This window comes from Tachypleus tridentatus, chromosome 7 (assembly GCF_004210375.1).
Source record: "Tachypleus tridentatus isolate NWPU-2018 chromosome 7, ASM421037v1, whole genome shotgun sequence".
NCBI classification, from domain to species: domain Eukaryota; kingdom Metazoa; phylum Arthropoda; class Merostomata; order Xiphosura; family Limulidae; genus Tachypleus; species Tachypleus tridentatus.
The window spans coordinates 78,329,226-78,353,184 of record NC_134831.1 but is presented as its reverse complement, the minus strand read 5'-3'; the positions used below and the strand labels follow the sequence as shown (position 1 = coordinate 78,353,184).

General features: G+C 34.5%; 1 protein-coding gene across 2 annotated transcripts in view; it reads left to right on the top strand.

The window, feature by feature from the left end:
• Positions 1-17,003, top strand: part of LOC143258031 (tachykinin-like peptides receptor 99D) — a 69,638-nt gene extending 52,635 nt beyond the window's left edge. Inside the window, exons 2-5 of one of the 2 annotated variants that reach the window (XM_076517064.1) lie at positions 1,839-1,939; positions 7,806-7,896; positions 12,004-12,180; positions 16,646-17,003. In XM_076517064.1, coding sequence (XP_076373179.1) covers positions 1,839-1,939; positions 7,806-7,896; positions 12,004-12,177 — 366 coding nt within the window. In that variant the 3' untranslated portion in view covers positions 12,178-12,180; positions 16,646-17,003. Of the gene's footprint in view, positions 1-1,838; positions 1,940-7,805; positions 7,897-12,003; positions 12,448-16,645 lie in introns of those variants that run through there. The other variant, XM_076517065.1, reaches the window with a different exon arrangement.
• Positions 17,004-23,959: the final 6,956 nt, after the last annotated feature.

The window sequence follows — 23,959 nt, the reverse complement described above, 5'->3', positions numbered from 1 at the left end:
CGACCCTCAGATTACGAGTCGAACGCCTTAATGCACCTGGCCATGCTAAGCCAACGTAAATAAAGGTTGGTCGTTTTCGCTTAAATACGGAGAGCTAAATAAGTTTATCAAAACGGTTTTAAATGGACAAAACGACACAATGCAAGGAATCTACAGCAAATATGATGTCGTGGTAGAAAGGCACGTGATACGTTTTTTGAACCCCTATACGATACGCCCCGGGGCGTGCTATAATTTTTCGTGCCACCCGGAAGAAAATCTTTGGTAATAAGAAATTTAAATCAGAAATATAAAATAATTAATAAAAATAGACGAGAGAAAGTCCTGGTGTCCCGGGGCGTGACGTAACTGGTCGTGTATCAGAAGTATATTTTGATGTCGTTGTTTTCTTTGTAAGAAGTGTGATGCTACCGAAAAATGTATCGCTTTGAAAAAGGTAATGTAACAGCCTTTTCGTCCGTAAATTATTTATACGCTAAGATAACAAAGATGTGTTCTGATAGGAAATGTAGAATTTCTAAAACGGGAGTATTTCTTGTACTTAATGGATTAGAAAATCCATGAATATGAAGCAACTTGAGATACCAGGACTCTCCAGAAAGACACTTGCAACAAGTCCTACCCCAGTCGTTGTAAGCATAGTTGTACGTCTTATAAGAAATAAGAATACAAGAAGATAAAAATCGGTGGCAAAATCCGTCCACGTATCCCAAACAACATTACACAATACCAAGAATCACCTTCGTTTGAAAAGAGCGACATAAATCATGTGTACAAAGGTTACTTTCAAGACATGTTCGTTCAGTCATCTATAAGAAAGAATGAAACACGATCACATAATTGAAAATAGCGCTAGAAAACTAAATAACGTATGAAAAGCAGCCAGAGAGGAGGAGAGTGTTTTGAACATAACATACTTACGACAGAACCTTTTGCAATAAAAACAACAATGTATGGTTATTGCCAAGACGCATTGTCATCAAATACAACACGACTGAACGTCACGACATGGACTGTTACTGCAAGGTGGGACTCCAAAATCGTTTTAGTATAATGTACCCAACCACTGCAGCATGAATTTGAAGAAATTTAGATGAACCAAAAAATAATTACTCGATATTGAAAATGGTTGTATTGTGTTTTTCCTAACTTTGTATTAACATTTAGCATTGTACTAATAAAAATCCAAATCAATTGTAAAGAGATAGACAAAAAATTAATAAAAACTTTTACTAAGTATATCATCTTCGAGCCAAAAAAAATCAAATGTCTTGCCACAGAATAAGACTATTAGCAAAAATGACAGTATTTTTGTTAAACCATTATTACTAGTGTATTAAACTGTACTGAATGAAAATACTTTTCAAAGTCATGTAAGACTATTTACCTAAATACTTTAACAATTATTTGTCTCTCGATGTGGAAAAAATCGATTTTGTAATGGTACATTACTGAACAGTTACGGATGACTCCATTAACAAAAGAATAATCGTGAAAGTGATAATTCTACGTATGCAATGTAGTCGTATAACAAATCGTTTCCCCTAAATAACGAACTTGAGACAGGATCTGAAATAAGCAAAATGTTTCAGTTAAACAGTATAATAAGAGAAAATAAGAGGTACTTTTTCACGTATTTGTTGGCACATTAGATTCGTTTTGTTTTCTGAAAAACTGATAGTAAATTTCCCTTCACATTACGAGTTGAATACTCAAAAATCGTTCAAAACAAAAGCGACTTAAAAATTCGGTGTTTACTTATTAATTAATTGACTTTTAAAATAGTCTTAGAGAGGTTACCTTAAATTTACTAATTAGAGATTTTTTTATCTTTTTAGGTCATAAAAATGCTTTTTATTGTTGTAACCCTATTTGCACTTTGTTGGCTCCCATTCCAAACATACAACCTGTTACAGGATATATTCCCACAAATTAACAAGTAAGTATGTTTGAAATATTTACATACTTTAAAGGTATAAAACTAAATAATGTCTTTTTTTTAGCACACCTAAACAATCAAGCTAAGTATTTCTCGCATCTTCTTGGTTAATCTGATGAAAAATAAAGGGGAATTCTCAATAACCGCGGTTGTAATTAGATTTCAAATCGGTCAAGAGGTAGAGCTATGAGCTAAAAGTTTGTATGTGAAAAAAACAAACTCAGAGACATTATATGAGTTATCTTCGGATGACTTCAATAAAAACCTCCATTATTTTAAAAACTTAATATTTAAATATCCTAATTATTCAAGATTAACTAGTTTATAAAACAGTATTAATTTACCAGATCAAAGTCCTTATTAGTATTTGTTATAGTAAATTGAATCAATTCATCTAATTGTATTTAACGGTATGGCTTTTTATTAAACTAACCATTGTTTGTGACGCAATTAGTATTAGTCAATCAAACTTTTCTCTCTTTTTTGTGTTTAACGTCTCGCTACTAAAACAACAAAAATAAAATACACTCACAAATAACGGAACGTTGTTAAATCTGTAATACGAGTGATATGTATGTAAATTAAGAGGAAGAAAAACAATTATATTAAATTATTGTGATATAAATATCTGCCTTCTCTAAGATCTAATGTTAATGGAACGAAAATAAATAATGTTTAATAATATCTTTATCATGTTTGTGCAATTCATACGTCTTCGATAGTGAGGAGGAAGCTTCAAACTTATAACGATAAAATTTTGGGTTCGATGCAGTGCATAAAGTCCATTGCGTAAATTGGCGCTTAAAAAGCAACAAATGTGGTTTACGTTTTATCATATGATTGTTATTTAAACACTATGTAAATGTTTTGTCGAGTATATATAGAAAAGTTAACCACATTTAACTTAGGTAAAAGACACATTGTTCCATTAAAAATATAGTTTTCAAAGTCGTTTCTGTTATTGATTTGTATTTTATACGTTTTACTTAAAGCTAGTTAAGTGTTAATCTACTGACTTGTCATGTAATGTTCTGCTTAATGCAGTTGTTTTTTTCTTGGTAATACTTAATCTGTTTGTATTACAGCCTCACAGCACTAGGTCTGATAATTCAAGTGTTTATGGTTAACTACAAAAACGTGCTCCCCTGTTAGGCTTTGGTTGCGCTCTAGGAGTGACGGTCAAATCCCACTATTTGGTCTGCAAGAATAGCTCTAAGGTTGGCGGTTAATGCTTTTTCACAGTCATCTTCCATTTAGTCCATCATTTAGAAATTCAGGAAAGAAATGCTAGCTAGACTTTTGTGTAGCTTTGCGCCCGAATACAAGAACAACCAAGAGAGTACGGAAAATAGTGCGTTAAGAAGTGATCAAAATGTTGTACTTCACTTAGAATATTTATCATCTACTTTAATTTATGTTCAGCCTCGAGAAAATACGGAATAATTTATTTTGCATAAGACGATAAGTTATAAATAATTTTTAGTTTTTAAAGTTTCAGTTGGGAATTATTTTATTAATGTTTAGAGAAAATAAAGTTATTTTCGCTTTGATTAAAAATAACGAACAAAAAGATATTTCACCATTATCCGAATATACTTGCGCAACGCAGCACGTGATCCAGTGGGATGAAATTATTTCAGTAGTTCAACGTAAAAATGACAGTAAAAGAAGTATCGTAGATATTTAAATATTAGAAAATAATAATGTATTAAACAACGTGAAAGATTAATTGGGCAGGATGCAAATAGATGGCGCGATGATCTGTAAAATGAAACAACGAGATAACAACATTACTTGATTGAACAGAAGACATAATTGGTGACTATTCTTATGATTAATACTACTGATTGGGCCGTTTCAAAGCGTCGAAACAGTATGTAACAAAGTTCTGTTTGTGTTGTGTGAACCACAAAGGGTGTTCTTGTTTTTAATTATATCTTTATAACTTTACATGACCATAAAGAAGTGTTTCATTGCACTTAGTTTTCCAATGTATAATGTTATAATTTTAAGTCTTTTAAATCAGTTTCTTACTTTCTTATTAAAACCAGTCTAAAACCATTTTTACCACCGCGTTGATTGTTAAATCGTTTGCTTTAGTACACTTTACAATCTACCTGTGTGTAACTTCTTGTCTCCTACTTTACTGGGTCTTTCAAAGGTGTTACTTGACAGTTTTCAAACACCTGCATAGCCTTCGAGTAACGTTGCGCGAATCTCAAAGACAAAAACAAACTTCATTAACGAAACTATTGTAAGATAAACCAAGAGCAAAAATTGAAATAAAACATTCTTACAGTGTTAATATATTCATTAGTTTGCCATTATGTACAAAGCTACACCGTGGGTTGTCTGTGCTGTGCCTATCACGGCAATATATATTCGTAATCTGAGCCATAAGTCGTTCCGGAATGAAAAAAAAAAGACAAAAAATAAATTAAAATAATTTGATTTTCAGAGCATTGGTTAGTTGATGTTTATTACTCTAATCATGCAAACAGTTGAACAGAGAACGTGATATATGTAATACAAAATAATTAATTAGGACAAAGAAGTGACACTGAGAAGTTACGGTCTGAGGAAAAGACTTCCTGATCGACGTCTCAACTTAACAATCTTCACAATGAAAGAAGGCAATAGGAAGACCACACACGAGTAATTTCTTTTTTCTGTCACTAATAACAAGTAAAATAATAACAACAAAAGGAATTGAATGAATACATACACATAGGATAAATATATAAGTTCTTGGTTGTCACTGGCTCACTGGTAAATCTGAGGGCTTCTAGTGCAATAAACAAACACAAAAAAGAAACTGTTTTCTATACACGCGGTGAACAGAACACAGATAATCCATTCTGTAGCTTTGTGGTTAACAATAAATAAAACAAACGTGCTTTATATCACTACACCAATCATGGGAGCCTCATTACTTAGGTTTTGTCTCATTTATGTGCTGATGCGTTTCCTTCTGGATAGCACGAAGGTTAAATACGTCGTTCTTCCAGTTAATGTGCTGATGTATTTTTCTTGAAAGGAAATCGTAGAGACTTTCTTGTCAGCCTCTCGCAATATTTCTCTTCATAGTATAAAGTAAGATATTAAACATTAACGTGATCACTGGTGTTTCTGAATATAGTATGAAGTAAGATATTAAATATTAACGTGATCACTGGTGTTTCTGAATATAGTATGAAGTAAGATATTAAATATTAACGTGTATCACTGGTGTTTCTGAATATAGTATGAAGTAAGATATTAAACATTAACGTGTATCGCTGGTGTTTTTGAATATAGTATGAAGTAAGATATTAAACATTAACGTGTATCACTGGTGTTTCTGAATATAGTATAAAGTAAGATATTAAACATTAACGTGTATTACTGGTGTTTCTGAATATAGTATAAAGTAAGATATTAAACATTAACGTGTATCACTGGTGTTTTTGAATATAGTATGAAGTAACTTATTAAACATTAACGTGTATCGCTGGTGTTTCTGAATGTAGTATGAAGTAAAATATTAAACATAACGTGTATCACTGGTGTTTCTGAATATAGTATAAAGTAAGATATTAAACATTAACGTGTATCGCTGGTGTTTCTGAATATAGTATGAAGTAAGATATCAAACATTAACGTGTATCACTGGTGTTTCTGAATATAGTATGAAGTAAGATATTAAATATTAACGTGTATCGCTGGTGTTTCTGAATATAGTATGAAGTAAGATATTAAATATTAACGTGTATCACTGATGTTTCTGAATATAGTATGAAGTAAGATATCAAACATTAACATGTATCACTGGTGTTTCTGAATATAGTATAAAGTAAGATATTAAACATTAACGTGTATCACTGGTGTTTCTGAATATAGTATGAAGTAAGATATTAAACATAACGTGTATCACTGGTGTTTCTGAATATAGTATAAAGTAAGATATTAAACATTAACGTGTATCGCTGGTGTTTCTGAATATAGTATGAAGTAAGATATCAAACATTAACGTGTATCACTGGTGTTTCTGAATATAGTATGAAGTAAGATATTAAATATTAACGTGTATCGCTGGTGTTTCTGAATATAGTATGAAGTAAGATATTAAATATTAACGTGTATCACTGATGTTTCTGAATATAGTATGAAGTAAGATATCAAACATTAACATGTATCACTGGTGTTTCTGAATATAGTATAAAGTAAGATATTAAACATTAACGTGTATCACTGGTGTTTCTGAATATAGTATGAAGTAAGATATTAAATATTAACGTGTATCACTGGTGTTTCTGAATATAGTATGAAGTAAGATATTAAACATTAACGTGTATCACTGGTGTTTCTGAATATAGTATAAAGTAAGATATTAAACATTAACGTGTATCACTGGTGTTTGTGAATATAGTATGAAGTAAGATATTAAATATTAACGTGTATCACTGGTGTTTCTGAATATAGTATGAAGTAAGATATTAAACATTAACGTGTATCACTGGTGTTTCTGAATATAGTATGAAGTAAGATATTAAACATTAACGTGTATCACTGGTGTTTCTGAATATAGTATAAAGTAAGATATTAAACATTAACGTGTATCACTGGTGTTTCTGAATATAGTATGAAGTAAGATATTAAATATTAACGTGTATCACTGGTGTTTCTGAATATAGTATGAAGTAAGATATTAAACATTAACGTGTATCACTGGTGTTTCTGAACAGTAAAAAAAATGTTTTTCTCGTTCTTTTTCTTTCGTAATTTTTTTAACAGCGCAAAAGAAAATGTTGGGCGTCTAATACAAAACATTCATTGCATTCAAACATATCTTGGTCCAGCTCTGGCAAAGAAACGACTTTTTACGTTTTTTAAACGAACCCCCTTTGCTAACGGTTACATCTTCCTTTGATTAAAAACCTAGAGACGAAAATTAAACTAAGTTCGTTGCGCTCTTCGCCTTAGAATAAAACATTTCATTTATTCAACGTACAAATTGGTCAGAGAAAGTCAACCTGAACTAGTTTAATTTTTGTTCCTTACTGTTAGATTAGTTTGAATATATGTTGTTTTTTTTAAATATAATAAGTAAAATTATTTCAAGCTTATAACCTGAATATTATTTCACGTGTAGATGCCTGATGCATAAATTATTATTTATAAAGTTTTAAAAATTACTTATTGGTTCCTGATGGGCCTATTAATATTTATTAGTGTGAGTGTGTGTTTTCTTATAGCAAAGCCACATCGGGCTATCTGTTTAGTACACCGATTTACGTTAGAAGAACAAAGCGCTGTTTCCCAAATAAAGCTAACTACCTCCTCCATGAGAATTCTCCTTATAAAACCTGCGCTTGGCAACGACGAATAAGAAAGTCCAAAGATTATTTCTGCTAAATGAATCACTGTAGAACTCGTTTAAAACTGAGAGTATTGCGCGGTAAGCAAATAACAAACAATAATATGCTTGATAATGTAACAAAGGTCCAAAATAAAATTTAAAAGCAATTTTGAAATAGGGTTATTTTCACTGAATGTGGGTTATTGCAATTGTATGGTACTGTGAGTGGAATTTTGATGGTACTTTATCCTTAGCTTTGTTTCCCTTCTGCAACATTTATAACGTGTATTATTTTGAATTTCCAAAATATTTTGACAGACGAAGCTGTTTAACTTGTCCATCAAAAGGCTATATTTTATATCAGCCCACTTCACTCAGATGATCGAAAAATGAAACGTTGTGGGAACGGAAAATAACTGAACAACACTGTTTTATGGTAACTATTAGACCTTAAAGTATTTACGTCATATTTTCGTATTCAACCATTAACTCTTCTTTTGAATCTCGTTTTGTTCTCTTTTTTGACAGTTATAAATACATAAACGTCATCTGGTTCTGCTGTCACTGGTTGGCTATGAGTAATTCCTGCTACAACCCTTTTATTTACGCCATCTACAATGTAAGTAATTTGAGTGTATACATCACTTCTTGAATGTTATCTACTATATCAGCAGTTTGAGCGTGTGTATAACATGTATATATACAGTATCAGTATCTTAGGTACGTCTAATATATCTTGTACATCATGCAAAGTATCAGTAACTTAAGTACGTCTAATATATCTTGTACATCATGCACAGTATCAGTATCTTAGGTACGTCTAATATATCTTGTACATCATGCAAAGTATCAGTAACTTAAGTACGTCTAATATATCTTGTACATCATGCAAAGTATCAGTAACTTAAGTACGTATATCTTGTATGTTACCTACAATGTCCATACCTTGAGTAATTATAAAGTAGAGCACATAGATTCTACAATTTAAGTAAATCGGTTATATGCATATAACACATAATATCGCCCGTATATGGTAACCAGCTTGAATACGTGTGTGTGTGTGTCATACGTCATTTCAAAGATTATTTTATTCAAGCGGTTATTTATGCAGTGTCTATATGTATATAGCATCTAAAACATAAGTTGATTTAACAAATTACATATAATATAAAACATTTTGGATTTAACTAAACATTAGTTAAATGTTTGAATTCATGTATAATTTTATGGAAGTTTTAAGTCATTTCAAAAACAAAACAAAGGATCAATCATGCTGTAGATAAACCTCTCCGTGCTGTAGATAAACCTCTCCGTGCTGTAGATAAACCTCTCCATTCTGTAGATAAGCCTCTTCATGCTGTAGATAAACCTCTTCATGCTGTAGATAAACCTTTCCGTGCTGTAGATAAACCTCTTTATGCTGTAGATAAACCTTTCCATACAGTTTTGTAGGACAGCTTTATTCATCACACTTTGTAGTTTTAAATAAGCAGAAACGTCACAGACTGACCTATGGTAATGTGGGTAGAGTACAGATAGCCTTTCGCGTAGATTTGTGCATTATAAACAAACAAAAACCAAAAAGGTAGTTTCCAACATTATCTACTGGGTTGAGGAATAATTCGTGAGCGTTTTTTCAAGTTAAAAATATATTCATAAATGAAACGCTTTCGCAAAATATTTCATGTCATTTGGTGGATAATTTTTTGCTCTAATAGATGGTGTGTTTGATTTTCATATGTCTTTAATTTTTGCTTTCAGCTCATTAAATGGAATGTCAAGTGGACAAAATCGAGCATTTTCGACACCATCTGCTTTTCGCATTTAATTTCTTGCAATTTCGTTTAAAACAATGCATACTATATACCAAGGTATTACATGAAATAAAGTATCATAATAAATGTTTTGGGTGTAATGTGTTCATGCATTGAAGTATTGTATAGTCTTGCATGTAATGCTTGAATGAAATTATTTAAAAACGCTCACGAATTATTCCTCAACCTAATATGAAAGCTGTGAAACCATACCCCTAATTTTATCCCAAAGAATGTTACCACCCATAAAATAAAGGGTATTATATTTACAAAACAAAATACTCTGTCCCAAAAAAAAAGTCATTTGTATAGTTAACTAAAAAAGATACAAGAATTTTATCTTGACAAACGCTAACAAAAAAAGCGGAATTATGGTCATCTTGTTGGACCACCTATTTCTCAGTTACCTTGATTCTTTTATTTGTTTGTATTTAAACACAAATTTACACAATGAGCTACCTACGCTCTGCCCACCACGGGTATCGAAACCCGGTTTCTGACGGTGTGAGTTTACAGACATACCTCCCGCTGTGCCATTGGGGAGAGAGGACCAACCTTGATATAACTCCTATGTACGCTTGTAATTTTGTAAACGTACAATAGAAGGTTTGCGAAAACTAAAATTAAAAGCTTGTTTCAGTGGAAACTGAGATGTTTAGTAATGATGCGGAAATATGATCACCAGAAGAAGCAAGCATAAGTTGAACAAAATAGTTGGAGATCTGAGTTGGGAGAAGCAAAGAACTGAGCCAACTCAGAACGTTTAGAACTCTACTTACTGTATTTCAGTAGTAACAGCTACAGTATGAGCTCGCTACCATTTTTTATCTTAATCATATCTACTTTTTTATTACGATTTTAATCCATCTAGTTTGGAGTCGGCGAATTTTAACACCCGGATGACTGGCACAATTGGTAACCCCGTACGATGAGTATGTTCGACGACGAGATTGGAACTCGCAACCCTGAGGTTGTGAGTTCAGCGCCCTGACCACCAAGCCCTAACCACATGTAAAGTGCTTAATTTTTCTAATGATGCTACACAAGGGCTACCCGCGTTAGCCGTCCCTCATTTAGTGATGAGAGACTAGAGGGAAGGCAACTGGTCATCACTGCCCACTCTTGGGTTACGCTTTTACCAATAAATAATAGAATTGACTGTAACATTATAACCTTCCTATGGCTGAAAGGGCAAGCGTATTTCGTGGGAAGAAAATACTGAGTCGCTACCCATCGTTTCAAACCGAGAAGAGCAAAATATATTTGCGAAACTTCATTATTAAGGAGGAAGTATACACTTCCCCCAATCACTATAATTAATGTGTATAATGGCCAGTAAGTAAGCACATTTCCTATATATGCACATTCACTTTAACGTGTTTATCAAATAAAGCAATACACAGTGATGTCAATAAAAGAAAACAGCTGTTCAGGTTATTTTGGGCTGGGCTTGGTCTAAAGCTTGAGCATTCAGTGGATGATCTAAAGTTTGAGTCGAGTCGCGGTTTGCTATTGAAAACGCTACGCAATTGCAGCTCCGGGTGCATTATAAAAGTAACAGTCATTTTCGATATTTGACTAAGAGTATCCGTGAAGTAAGCTGATCATAAATACTAGCCCCCTAGTGGCACAGCGGTATATCTGCGTACTTATATTGTTATAAACTGGGTTTCGATACTCGTGGTTGGCAGAGTACGTACAGCCTTTTATGTAACTTTGTACGTAATACCTAACAACAACAGCAGTGTAAGTACTAAATCTGGTTCAGCGCGTACTTTGGCTTTTTTGTTTTTGCCTAGGTTTTTAGCCGATGTTTAAAATACGAAATGACGTTTTTTTTCAGACATTTCGTTTGTGAGTCATTGATTATTTTAAAAATGATTAATCTCTCGAAAGTGGAAAAAAACTTAAATTCATCATTACTACTTATAACACAGTCATTTCACTCGAATAAATCTTAACTGCTCTTAACTTAAGCATTCCTACCAGACAGGTTTGTTTTAAATGCAATAAATGTTGTTGTTTTTATATATTCCCGATTCAGTAATAATAACGTTAGATAGAATAACACAACAATCAACATGAGTTTTATTGTTGCGTTATAGTAACTAGTACGTGCTATGAACTTTTACAGCTCGTTACCACTGGAGTGGTCCTGTGATGTTGGCTTTTCCTTCATATTTTTAAATGTTAACTACTAAAATGTAGGCTTAACGTTTATAAAGTGCACTAACTTATCGCCAGTCGTTTTTTTTTTGTGTTTTTTTTGCACAACTGGAAATCGCAATCAACAAAATGGATTGTAATTAGGGTTAGCCTGAGTACCTGTAGTACAAACGGTTGTATTTTGAGACACCTTTGCATTTTCGAAACTTAAATCCAGGAGTCACAGCGGTACAAATAAAACGTATTTAAAACCGTATACCCGTGCACTTAAAATTCACGCAGAGATATTCTGACATACACTTGGATTTTCGAGACTCAAACACAAAGCTAAACAGCAAAATACCCTTTCAGAACGTAAGGAGATTTAATAAGAAAACTGATAATAGTTTTCAATGCACTATTCTTTGTTGGTGCAAACGAGTCCTTAGTATAAACGGTCGATAATTACACTTCAACTAGGCCTTATTTCTTCACTCAAATGTATCAAGTTCACTAAAATCAATTCAAAACACGATATTTACGTACTTTATCAGAAACCTTGGTCTAAATCAAGTTTACCACATAAATATTTTTTTATTTACAAATAATTATACAATAACTGTTATTAATATAACTATTATGGTATTAACTGACATGGTTAATAACTTCCCTATAATTCTACTAAAGTTACTAAACAATTGTTTACTGGAGCCTCCAATCAAAAGTTAGTGTAATAAACATACATCTAGGTTTGTTTATGTTTTTAGGAAAGGTTCAAGAGAGAGTTCAGACACAAATTCCACAGGAGCAGCCATAGGAGACGACGACAACAGCAGTTCTATGAACTGGATCATTCTAACACCTTGGTTCTCTCCGTGCGCCAGTCAACACGAGGGTCAAGAATTGGACAAAGTGTCTATCATTTCACTACCGCTTTATGATTGGTAGAGATATATTTTACACCTCGCCTGTAATGTGTGAGGCTAAGTCAGTCTAACTTATTGCTCAGTTATTAATTAAAAAATGGGATTTGATTACATAGCATCCGAGATTCGGTATTAGTCACCCATTAAGACGACTCTGTGTGTTTGTGTTCACAGTTAACAACTTTTGGTCTTTCGTAACTGAACACTAAATCAATTATATAATGCTCTACTATTAAGAGTTCAATAAATTTAGGCCTCAGTTTACGTCACTGAAACTTTATGAAAGTTTAACTTGTTTTACCTAAAATTTCTTCACGTGCAAAACAACCAAATAGTTTTTCAGTATATCAATTTTAAAAATCCCTTTTCAAGAGGTTATATTTTAAAATTTAATTATTAAAATGACCCAAGAATTATATGTGTCGGTTTAATTTGTCTGAAATATGGATACGAAATTGTACAAATGGCCACCTGTAGTGTATTTAACTCAGTAAATATATAAAAACAAACCGATTCAAAACTGACATGACCCAGGTTATTAGACTAACACAAAATTTTAATTAATCATTTTGTTGATTGTATTTCTTCTTGTTTGTAACAAACACGTGGTAGATGATCGTTCCACAACTGGGATTTGGTTTGAATTACTTGTATCTGAAATCGATTACACTCTAAATTCCAAAAACGTTCGCTTTCTTAGCCACGGTAAAAAAACAAACTTTTGAAGAGAAATATTGAACAAATACTTAACATCATTCTCCATACATATATATACATTTATATACTAGTTTGTTATAGTCAAAGGTAAGCCGAAACGAAAGTAAATAAAAATAAAAACACTGCACTAATTGAAATGATCCCCAGGGAATAGGCCAATGAACATGAAGAAAATATATGCATTTTGCATTATTAGACTCAACCACCTATTTGAGTAGAGCTTCGAAAGATGAAAATAAGAAAAGTGAAAATAAAAAAAACTGTTTAGTTTGTTTGTTTGTTTTTGGTTTTCGCACAAAGCTACTCGAGGGTTCTCTGTGCTAGCCGTCCCTAATTTAGCAGTGTAAGACTAGAGGAAAGGCAGCTAGTCATCACCACCCACCGCCAACTCTCAAGCTACTCTTTTATCAACGAATAGTGGAATTGACCGTCACATTATAACGCCCCCACGGCTGGGAGGGCGATTATGTTTGGCGCGACCGGGATGCGAACCCGCAACCCTCAGATTACGAGTCGCACGCCTTAACACGCTTGGCCATGCCGAGCCTAAAACTTTTTAGCATTTAATAGAGAAAATGTGAGCACTATGAAATTAGCCTAAATACTAGCTGGTCAAAAGTTTAAGACCATACCAAAAAGAAGTCCTAAACAGGATAGGAAATGCCCAACAAGAGATCTCAGTAGTGAGTTGCACGGCCGTCATTGCGAATAACTGCAAACATTCGCTTTGGCATGGTCGATGTAAGCGTTTGCAGAAGGCTGGCTAGAATGTTATTCCAAGTAGTGAAGATGGCTTCACGAAGATCATGCACTGTTTGGAATATACGTCCATTTCTATAGATTTCCCTTGCCATCCACCCCGAAACATTTTCAATGGGGTTCAATTTGAGTGAACACACTGAATGGTCCAAAAGAATCACGTTATTCGCCATGAAAAAGTCCTTTGTCCTGTGGGCATTGTGGATTGCAGCATAGTCCTGCTAAAAGGTCCAGTAATGTCCACACAAGCGAGGGCTTTCAGTCAATAAGGATGCTCTCTCCAACATGCCAATGTAGCCAGCTACTGTTTGATGCCCCTGTATAACCTGAAGCTCCATTCTTCCATGGAAGGAGAAAGCACCCCAGATTATGATGGAACCTCCTCCACTGTGTCGTGTAGAAAATGTCTCCGGTGGGATATCCTTATCGTGTTAGTAATGTTGTAAGCCATCTGGACTATTCAGGTTAAATTTTTTCTCATCAGAGAACAAAACCTTCGTACACTTTTCTACGTCCCATGTTTGGTGCTTCTCAGCAAAATTTAACCGAGCTGTTTCGTGATGTGGAAGGAGGCGTGACCTTTGAAGACGTTTACGGTTTTTAAAGCCTTTCTCTCGTAGATGCCGTCTTATTGTTCTTGAGCTGCATTCTGCATCCGTAAGGGCCTTAATCTGGTTCGACGATCGGCTAGTGTTTTGCCGGACAACCCGTCGAATCCTCCTGCTCAACGTCGGCGAAATTTTCTTGGGTCAACCACTTGAAATTCTCGTTAAGTATCATTCAGGGTCTTTTAAGAAATTTACAACAGCAGCTTTACTACGCCCAATCTCACCAGCGATGGCAAGTTGAGAGAGACCTTGTTTTTGCAGCTCGACAATTCTGCCACGTTCAAACTCTGTCAACATTTTAGCCTTTGCAATGCTTTTACCCAGAGTAATACAGGAGATGTTGACAACGCTAATGCTTGAACACAAATGACTAAATTTCGTTACGTGTTTACCGATTAACACTTCGTTTCAGTATGGTCTTAAACTTTTGACCAGCTAGTATTTAGGCTAATTTCACAGTGTTTACATTTTTCCTATTAAATGCTAGAAAGAATTTTTATATTTATTTTCCCTTGTCTTATTTTCATCTTTCGAAGCTCTACTCAAATAAGTGGTTGAGTCTAACAATGCAAAATGCATATTTTTTCTTTATGTTCATTGGCCTTAAGATTTTGGCCAGCAGTGTATATATAGAGAGATATAGATATTTTTTTCGCATATTACAATACTATAATCAGTGTAATTGCTTTTATACATTTATTACAGGTATACAAAAAATTCAGACCAAAAGACTGGTCCCTGTAAGGGCTGTTTTTTGGTCTACTATCCATTTCAATCACTGAAACATACACGATAACCTGGCATGTAACTACCAAAACACACCTGTATTTACTTTATCAGGATGTTATTAAGGGAGAAACTGGGGAAGAAACAAACACGTGGGATCACTGTGTTATTCTTGTAACCAGCACAATGCACAATTTTAGCGATAATAAAACGCAAATGTGATGTGAAAGAGTATACGGAGATCTACAATGTCCATGTTATTTTGTCAATTGACCCTTTATCGTCAGTGTCATCATAACTACTGCTTCACCTTGTTCTGTCAATAAAGTGACTTGAAAGTGTCCAGAAAATCCTGACAGTGTCATTTGACCGATGTCGCATTTTCCATATTTAGGCACGTTTACTGGTCTGTCTTTCAAACAAATATACCATTATATGAACATTCAACATCGCAGTTGTTGGGTTTTCAGTATTCGTGACAACATTGTCCTTATGTTATGAGGTCATCTGACCACCACATTCATCTTCATACATAATAATTCCTCGATGGGACAAAATATAGCCACAGACGTAGAACGCTAAAATTCAGGGTTTGATTTAAAAACAATCATATACGATATCTCATTTGTCCGATTACATATACCGTGCAAATATATCACGATGTTAAAGACCAGTCAGTTTATATATAAATGGTGGATGTTTGATGGGAATCGGTGCGCTACCTAGAATATGCACTCCCATATCGACAAAGACAGTGCATAAATCTTCATCTCAGGGAGGTAGGGCGCTACCGAAGGCTTTACTTACTGTACCCTTTCTCGGTGGCCTGGCATGGCCAAGCGCGTATGGCGTGCGACTCGTAATCCGAGGGTCGCGGGTTCGCGCCCGCGTCGCGCCAAACATGCTCGCCCTCCCAGCCGTGGGGGCGTATAATGTGACGGTCAATCCCGCTATTCGTTGGTAAAAGAGTAGCCCAAGAGTTGGCGGTGGGTGGTGATGACTAGCTGCCTTCCCTCCAGTTTTACACTGCAAAATTAGGGACGGCTAGCACAGATAGCCCTCGAGTAGCTTTGTGCGAAATTCCAAAAAACAAAAAACAAACCCTTTCTGGGTACTGTATTGTTCACCAGATTTTAAGGCCTGCAACAGTCTTTATGGAAACTTATCCTTTGAGGTTCGTTCCGAAATTTGTGTTTCATCATATCAGGCATTAAACTATTGCCTATTTGAGATTAAGTGCCTACTAATGAATATATAGTTATAATTGAAAACTAATGTGTGTCTATTGTTCATACAATAGCAAAGACACATTAGTAACGTTGTCCACATTTCACAAAAAAAAAATGTTCCTTTAAAAATATTCATGTAACTCTTGAATTCAAGAACATGTTTTTTTTGTTCCTGAGAATTTTAGGCATTTCTGCAGAAGCGTGGAATATTCATGACCTCAGCCATAATTTCAGAGAGTCATAGGTTTAAATTTTATTTACAGAGTATTATTCCAATACGTAACAAGAAATGTAAGTACACTCAAAAAATTACAGGATGAGTTAATCGTTGTATTAAACAAACACGTTCCGTTTACATTTATTTAATATCTTCCATAGCAATGATTATTTAGGATCAAATTCTGTTACTTCTAAACGTTTTCTGGTATTCTTTGTTTTACGCAGAATATTTCATCAGCCAGAAGCACTTGGTCAAACACACGCATTGAACTCTGACATCAGCTTCAACTATAATTTGTTTGTACTCAAGGAAAGGAGCTTGGAAGGTACTCACATCCACAGTATCTGGCAGCGAACAGCTTCAAGCTAGTTGTACTTATTTAGTCCCATTTATATAAACATTCATTCATATTTTCTATGTGAAAGAAGTCTTCCTGGCGTTACACCTTTAACAACTCTTTCTGCCTTCCTTTTTTTTTTCCCTTGACAGTGTAAATAACAGTAACTGGCTCAACATATGTCTGAATTATGTGAAATATACAGAAATACGATGTACTAACTATGTGTTTGGTGTAGTGTATTTGTCTGTTGTTGTTTTCTTGCGAAATTATAAAAACAATAAAATCATTCATTGTTCTCTATTTCTTATCTAAATAGTCGAATTTATTCCAAAATTGAGTTGTTGTTATTTTAGGGAAAAGCCACATTGGGCTATCTGCTGTGTCCAGTGCAGGGATTCGAACCATGGCTTTTAAAAGATGTAAGTTTTAAAACTTCCCGCTGCACTACCGTACATGTTATGAAAACACTGTTTCTGCGCCCCATACAATGCAAGAAAAAAAATGAAACGGCGATATGTTTTAGAAAAAATACAGTTTCCTCACTAACAGTCCCTCGATGACCAAACGGTAAGATAGAAAGCTTATAACATTCAGGTTAGATCCTTGCGGAGGCACAACACAGTTAGCCCACTGTTCGGCTTTGGGGTTAAGCTAAAACAAACTTCACTGCAATTCTTCATCCTCACGTACTGTCACGTGGGGTTACTCTAAACGGCGTTTATTTTTTTTTAGCACAGGTTCAATCCATGTTTTTACTCTTTTAAGTAAAGGCCGGTCTTAGTCAGGTGGTTAGAGCACTTGACCCGTAATCTGAGGGTGGTGGATTCTAATCTCCATCACACCAAATATTCTTGCCCTTTAAGCAGTGAGGGCGTTAGAACGTTATGATCAATTCCACTATTCGTTGGTAAAACAGTAACTCAAGAGTTGGCGGTGGGTGATGATGACTAGCTGCCTTCCTTTTAATCTTACACTGGTAAATTATGGACGGCTAACGCAGATAGCTCTCGTGTAGCTTTGCACGAAATTCAAAATAAACAAACAAATCTTTAAGTAAAATACGTGTTTCCCTTTAATCATAAATAACTGGCTACGGATTATTTTAACTCAAACATAGCACAATCTCCCCTTGCGACTGAGATAGAACGGATTTCAGAATGAATGACCTGAAGGAGCAACGACTTGCTGTGAAATTTTGTGTTAAACTTGGAAAATCTGCGACTGAAACTTTTGCTATGCTTAACACGGCTTACGGTGATGTTGCTATGAAGCGTACGGCATGTTTCAAGTGGCATGAACGTTTTAAGGATGGTCGACAGTCCATTGAAGATGATGAGCGTCCTGGACGTTCTTCCACGTCAACTGACGACCCACACGTCGACAAAATCAACACTCTGGTGCGGGCAAATAGACGTCTGACTGTCAGGGAGCTTGCTGAAGAGTGTGGGATATCAGTTGGATCTTGTTACGAGATTTTGACCGTAATGAAAATGAGGTGTTTCGTCATTCCTTCTCTACAATATAATGACGAAACACCTCATTTTCTTTTTCCTCGAATATTTCGTCAGTGATTTCTCTTTTAACTGATTCTTTGGCGTTTGTATCCACTTACAAATATCAATACGTCTGCGTCAAACGTTCTACAGTGTAAGTACTCTTCAACTTTCAGCCAAAACACAAGTGCCATTTTTATAACTTTCTTAAAAAAAGTTGTCCCCTAATGCAGTGGGACAGTGGTAAGTTTACAGACTTACGAAACTAATAATCCGGTTCGTTTTCTCGCGGATGGCTAGGCTATGCTCTAAAATAAATAGATAAAATAGAGCCCCATGATTAATTAATTTTATTCCCGCTAAGTTATGGGTTAGAATATGTTACTATGTTAAAGCATAATTAGTTGTTTTAGTTCACGTTAAACTGATTGTGTTTAACATTAATCCATTAGTGGAATCCAAGAACTGAACAACAGAAATATTGGCTAGTTGTCTTCCCTTTGTAATATCAGTCCAAAATTAGAGATAACACTTGTGTAGATCTAAGCTAAAATCCAAAACAAATAAACTGATACAGCGTTTTCTGTAACCAAGATGGCTTATCTAAGCTGAATCATTGATCTTCGGTATATATGGTACGAAATCATTGTGCTGCATCAAGATATCAAAAATCATCAGACGAGACTAAAGTACAAGTAACTATATTTGAATATCGAAGCCACAAAAATAATTGCAACATTTTTATTCCATAACCTAAATAGAAAGAAATGAATAATAAACGTTCTTGAAGTCGTTTGTAAGACAGTTGTGAAACTTATAGAACGTTTTAGCCAAAAGTTGCGTAATATTTTGTAGTCTTGGATAAGGGTCCATTTTTTTCTTCGAATAAAACAATAGACGTTGTTTATTTCACTATTGAAGACTACTCGGTATCTTCTGGAAATTCAAAAAAATTTTGGTTTAGAAAATTTAAGGTTTAGAGCTTTCGGAAAGTATATTTTAAAAAAACCTTTGTTAAGAGAAACTTTATTTTTACAGATGTTAATTCTGCATTTAATACTCGTAATTTTATTTCTTCAACTGAAATAAACAAATCTTTCTTGACAGGAGAATATTGACAGGAGAAAATTAATTTGACCGTACCAAAAATTAACTCTTAATATAAATATTTATTTAATTACTTATATAGATATATATTAATATATATAAAGAGTAATTAGTAATTATACTACTCAAAATGTTAATTGAGATTTTAATTTAAGTATTGCTTATGACTTGACGTACGAGGGCTGTTCAAAAAATACGCGGACTGACGTCATAAAACAAAATGTACTTTATTTAGAAGTTACAAGTCTGGGACCCCTTCAAAGTACTCTCCTCCCCAACGCACACACGTATCCCAACGATGTTTCCACTTGTTGAAACAGTCCTGGTACGCTTCTTTTGTAATGTCCTCCAGCTCCTTCGTCGCATTTGCCTTAATCTCGGGTATCGTCTCAAATCTTCTTCCTTTCAAGGGTCTTTTGAGTTTGGGGAACAAGAAAAGATCGCAAGGAGCAAGGTCAGGTGAGTAGGGGGTGGGGAAGAACAGTGAACGAGTGTTTGGCCAAAAACTAACGAGTTCTGAGGGCCGAATTTCGCAGCAACGCGGTGCATCTTCAATTTTTCGGTCAAAATCTCGTAACAAGATCCAACTGATATCCCACACTCTTCAGCAAGCTCCCTGACAGTCAGACGTCTATTTGCCCGCACCAGAGTGTTGATTTTGTCGACGTGTGGGTCGTCAGTTGACGTGGAAAGACGTCCAGGACGCTCATCATCTTCAATGGACTGTCGACCATCCTTAAAACGTTCATGCCACTTGAAACATGCCGTACGATTCATAGCAACATCACCGTAAGCCGTGTTAAGCATAGCAAAAGTTTCAGTCGCAGATTTTCCAAGTTTAACACAAAATTTCACAGCAAGTCGTTGCTCCTTCAGGTCATTCATTCTGAAATCCGCCAAACGAAAAAATCGCACTTCACTTAAAACCGCGTAGCTAATACACAAATGAAGATATCTGCAATCGGGAAATGGCGTCGTAATCAGCTGACCTGTGCGAACCTAGTGACAGCAAGCGGATTTCCCTGGAACCAACTGGAGTTGCGCAATTCAAACAGTCCACGTATTTTTTTAACAGACCTCGTATTTTTTTTAAAAAAACAATTCTATAAACAGGGATTTACTCCAAAGTTGAATTCTGAACTTTGTTACGATTTCTTAGAATTGTTGCCTTAAAATGGAGTTATTTATTGCATGAAAACATAAACCGAGCGTTCATGGATATAAAAATACTCTAGAGTTTTAAACATTTTGGAAATAAAATATTAAAATTACGTTAAGCTTGTGTTATACAGAACTGCTCTTGGAACGTGATATATAGTTTTCATATTTTTATGTAATATTCATGTTTTTACTGGTGTGTCTTTATGGCGTTGGTAATTCGAAACAAAAGAGAAACATCTGTGTCATAAGTTTCTATCTTGAAAATGAAAAAAAGCGCTTACAATACATTGAAGAGTAAGATGATTTAGCAAATCCATAAAGGTACAAATATATTTGTAATGACTTACTGTTGTTAAAGTATCTCGATATAATGCTGATTTACTTTATTTTATGCAACTCCTTAGGCCCGATATGGCCAAGTGGGTTAAGGCGTTCGACTCGTAATCTGGGGGTCGCGCGTTCGAATCCCCATTGCACCAAACATGTTCGCCGTTTCAACCGTGGGGGCGTTATAATCTTACAATAGATCCCACTATTCTTTGGTAAAAGAGTAGCCAAAGATTTGGCAGTGGGTGGTGATAACTACATGCCTTCCCTCTGGTCTTACACTGCTAAATTAGGGACGGCTAGTGAGAATAGCCCTTGTGTAGCTTAGCGAGAAATACAAAACCAACAAACAAGCAACTCCTCATGGAACACTAAAAAAACAAGTGATACTCAATTAGGACATATCTCTTTCAAATGTTTCTTTATTCTGTAAGAAAAATAGAAATTTCCACAAGAAATTAGGTGGCTTCGGTAAAAAAAAAACACCTTATTAATATAATATGATTAGATTTTTCAATTAATTGAATTAAGCACAATTAATTAATTAATTGTTTCAATTAAGCACAAAGCTACACAATGGGCTATCTATGCATTGCCCACCACCCACGGGTATCGGAACACGGTTTCTAGTGGTGTGACTCCACAGACACTGAGAATCAAAGGTTTGTTTGTCATTTGAATTTTGCTCAAAGCTACACGAGAGCTATCTACTCTAGCTATCCCTAATTTAGTAATGTATTTGTTTGTTTGTTTGTTGTTGAATTTCGCACAAAGCTACTCGAGGGCTATCTGTGCTAGCCGTCCCTAATTTAGCAGTGTAAGACTAGAGGGAAGGCAGATAGTCATCACCACCCACCGCCATCTTTACCAGCGAATAGTGGGATTGACCGTCACATTATAACGCCCTCAAGGCTGAAAGAGCGAGCAGGTTTGGTGCAACGGTGATTTGAACCCGCGACCCTCAAATTACGAGTCGAGCAGCTTAACTACCTGGCCATGTAGGGCCTTGTTAATCAAAAGAAGTAAGTCTTGCTGTTTTCATGAAACAGTTTAACCAGCTTTCTAATGTCTTTAATTTCACTGAACTATCAAATCAGTTTATCAAGTTCAGTATCCAATCAACAAAATTGTAGGACTAAAATTTCTATCAAATATTAACTAATTCTAAAAAATACTTTCCTCTTGGAATGACGAACAAAATCGTACATCTCATCACATTTCAAATGTTAAAATTCACTATACAGTTAACGTCTAAATGCGCCTTTCTTCTGCCGGACAAAAAAATTATTCAGTCTTGCCGAATGAAAAAAAAAATCCATTATTTTATATTAATGTTTCTTACAAATAATTTCGCATTTAAATTAGCTTTCTATTTTTTTAAAATATTAAATAAGTCATCCTTTGTGAAAATATTCATTGTTTCACGAAAAATGTAAACTTTTAATAGTAATAATCTGAATAAGTATTTCAGTTATGGGTACCAAAAATCAAGGGTTAAATCTATATGTGTTAATGACAGTTTTTCGCACAATCATGGTTCCATTTTTTTTCTATACCCAGTGGCACAGCGGAATGTCTGCTGACTTATACCTCTAGAAACCGGGCTTAAATACCCATGGTGGGCAGAGCACACACAACCCTTTATGAAACTTTGTACTTAGTAACAAATGTATCCTTTTTTTTCAAAATACTAATATAATTATATCATATAAAATTCCATTTATCTCATAAAGACATCTAAAAAATTAGTTTTATATCTTCTACATCAAACCTTTTGATTACTTGAAAATTTTCTTATATTTTGTGAACAAGAACAATTTAGTTTGAATGCCAAAAACGTGCTTTCTGTTTTAATACGAAAAGTGAGTATTTTACACAACTGACAACCAAAATGATAATCACTGCTATCACCTACCTGCGAAGAATAATTCGAAAATTAAATTCTATAAACAGCAGCTCTCTATGGACCAGAATTTGGCTCAGATATGTTGACGACATACACACACTCTTTTTTCAGAATTTATCTACTGCCTAAACAGAAAGTATTTGGTAATTCCCATTAACAGACCTAAATCCCATCAAGACACACAGCTTGTAAGCTGCAAGAGTTTGTCGAAAACACACAAATACCAGTAAATACTTGAACTAAACACAGACCTATTCCAACATCGCAAAGTCGAGCTTCAAGACTGTCTAATCTTTAGCATAAACTAGATTTGTAGCTCATAATATGATAAAAATGAAAGAAAAACAAATCATTATGGCCCTTCTTGACAACAGGTACAAAGGACATTTAAAGAAGGAAACAAATAATGCCCATAAGCTGTAAGATAACTACAGATGACACATATCAAACCACATAAAGACCCAATGTCACTTCGCACTCAATGGAAGAAAAATACCACTTACGACACCGTTTACCACTTTGGACTCCGATACAGCTGAAGAAAATATAGTCAGAATTCGGGGTCACAATGAAGATATGAAACCTTACAAATACGATCTTTCTGCAATAGCCCACCATTTGTTCAGAAAATAACCCATAAGATAAAATGAAGTAATGATAACAACACTGGGATGTAAATCCCACACAAGAAAAATACTTAATTGATTATATTATAATCGATCACCTCATCAAAAAATCAAATCTTGGATCTTTTATCGAATATTTCTAATGTTGTCTGAATCCTATAACCAGGGACTTAATGCCTTAGGGAGAAAGTTTCAACTACATGAATATCTCTAATCAGTGATGACCACAAAACCCACTTGTAGGGAAAAATATATATGTAAAAACGGCTGGTTTGGGTTGAGTGCTACATAAAGATTTCCTCAACCCAAACCAGCCGTTTTTACATATATATTTATCTCTTATTCCTATCAGAAAGGTTAACTCAATCCTTTTTGGTTGTTGTGTTTTTGTTATAAGAAATGCTAATTATGTTGTGTTTATGGTAAGAAAGGTTAACATTGTAAGCAAGGTTAACTCTGTTGTGTTTTTTATAAGAAAAGTTAACTATGTCGTATTTTTTTGTAAAAAAGGGTAACTCTGTTGTGTTTATTCTAAGAAAGGTTAATTATGTTGTATTTATTGTAAGAAAAGATAACTT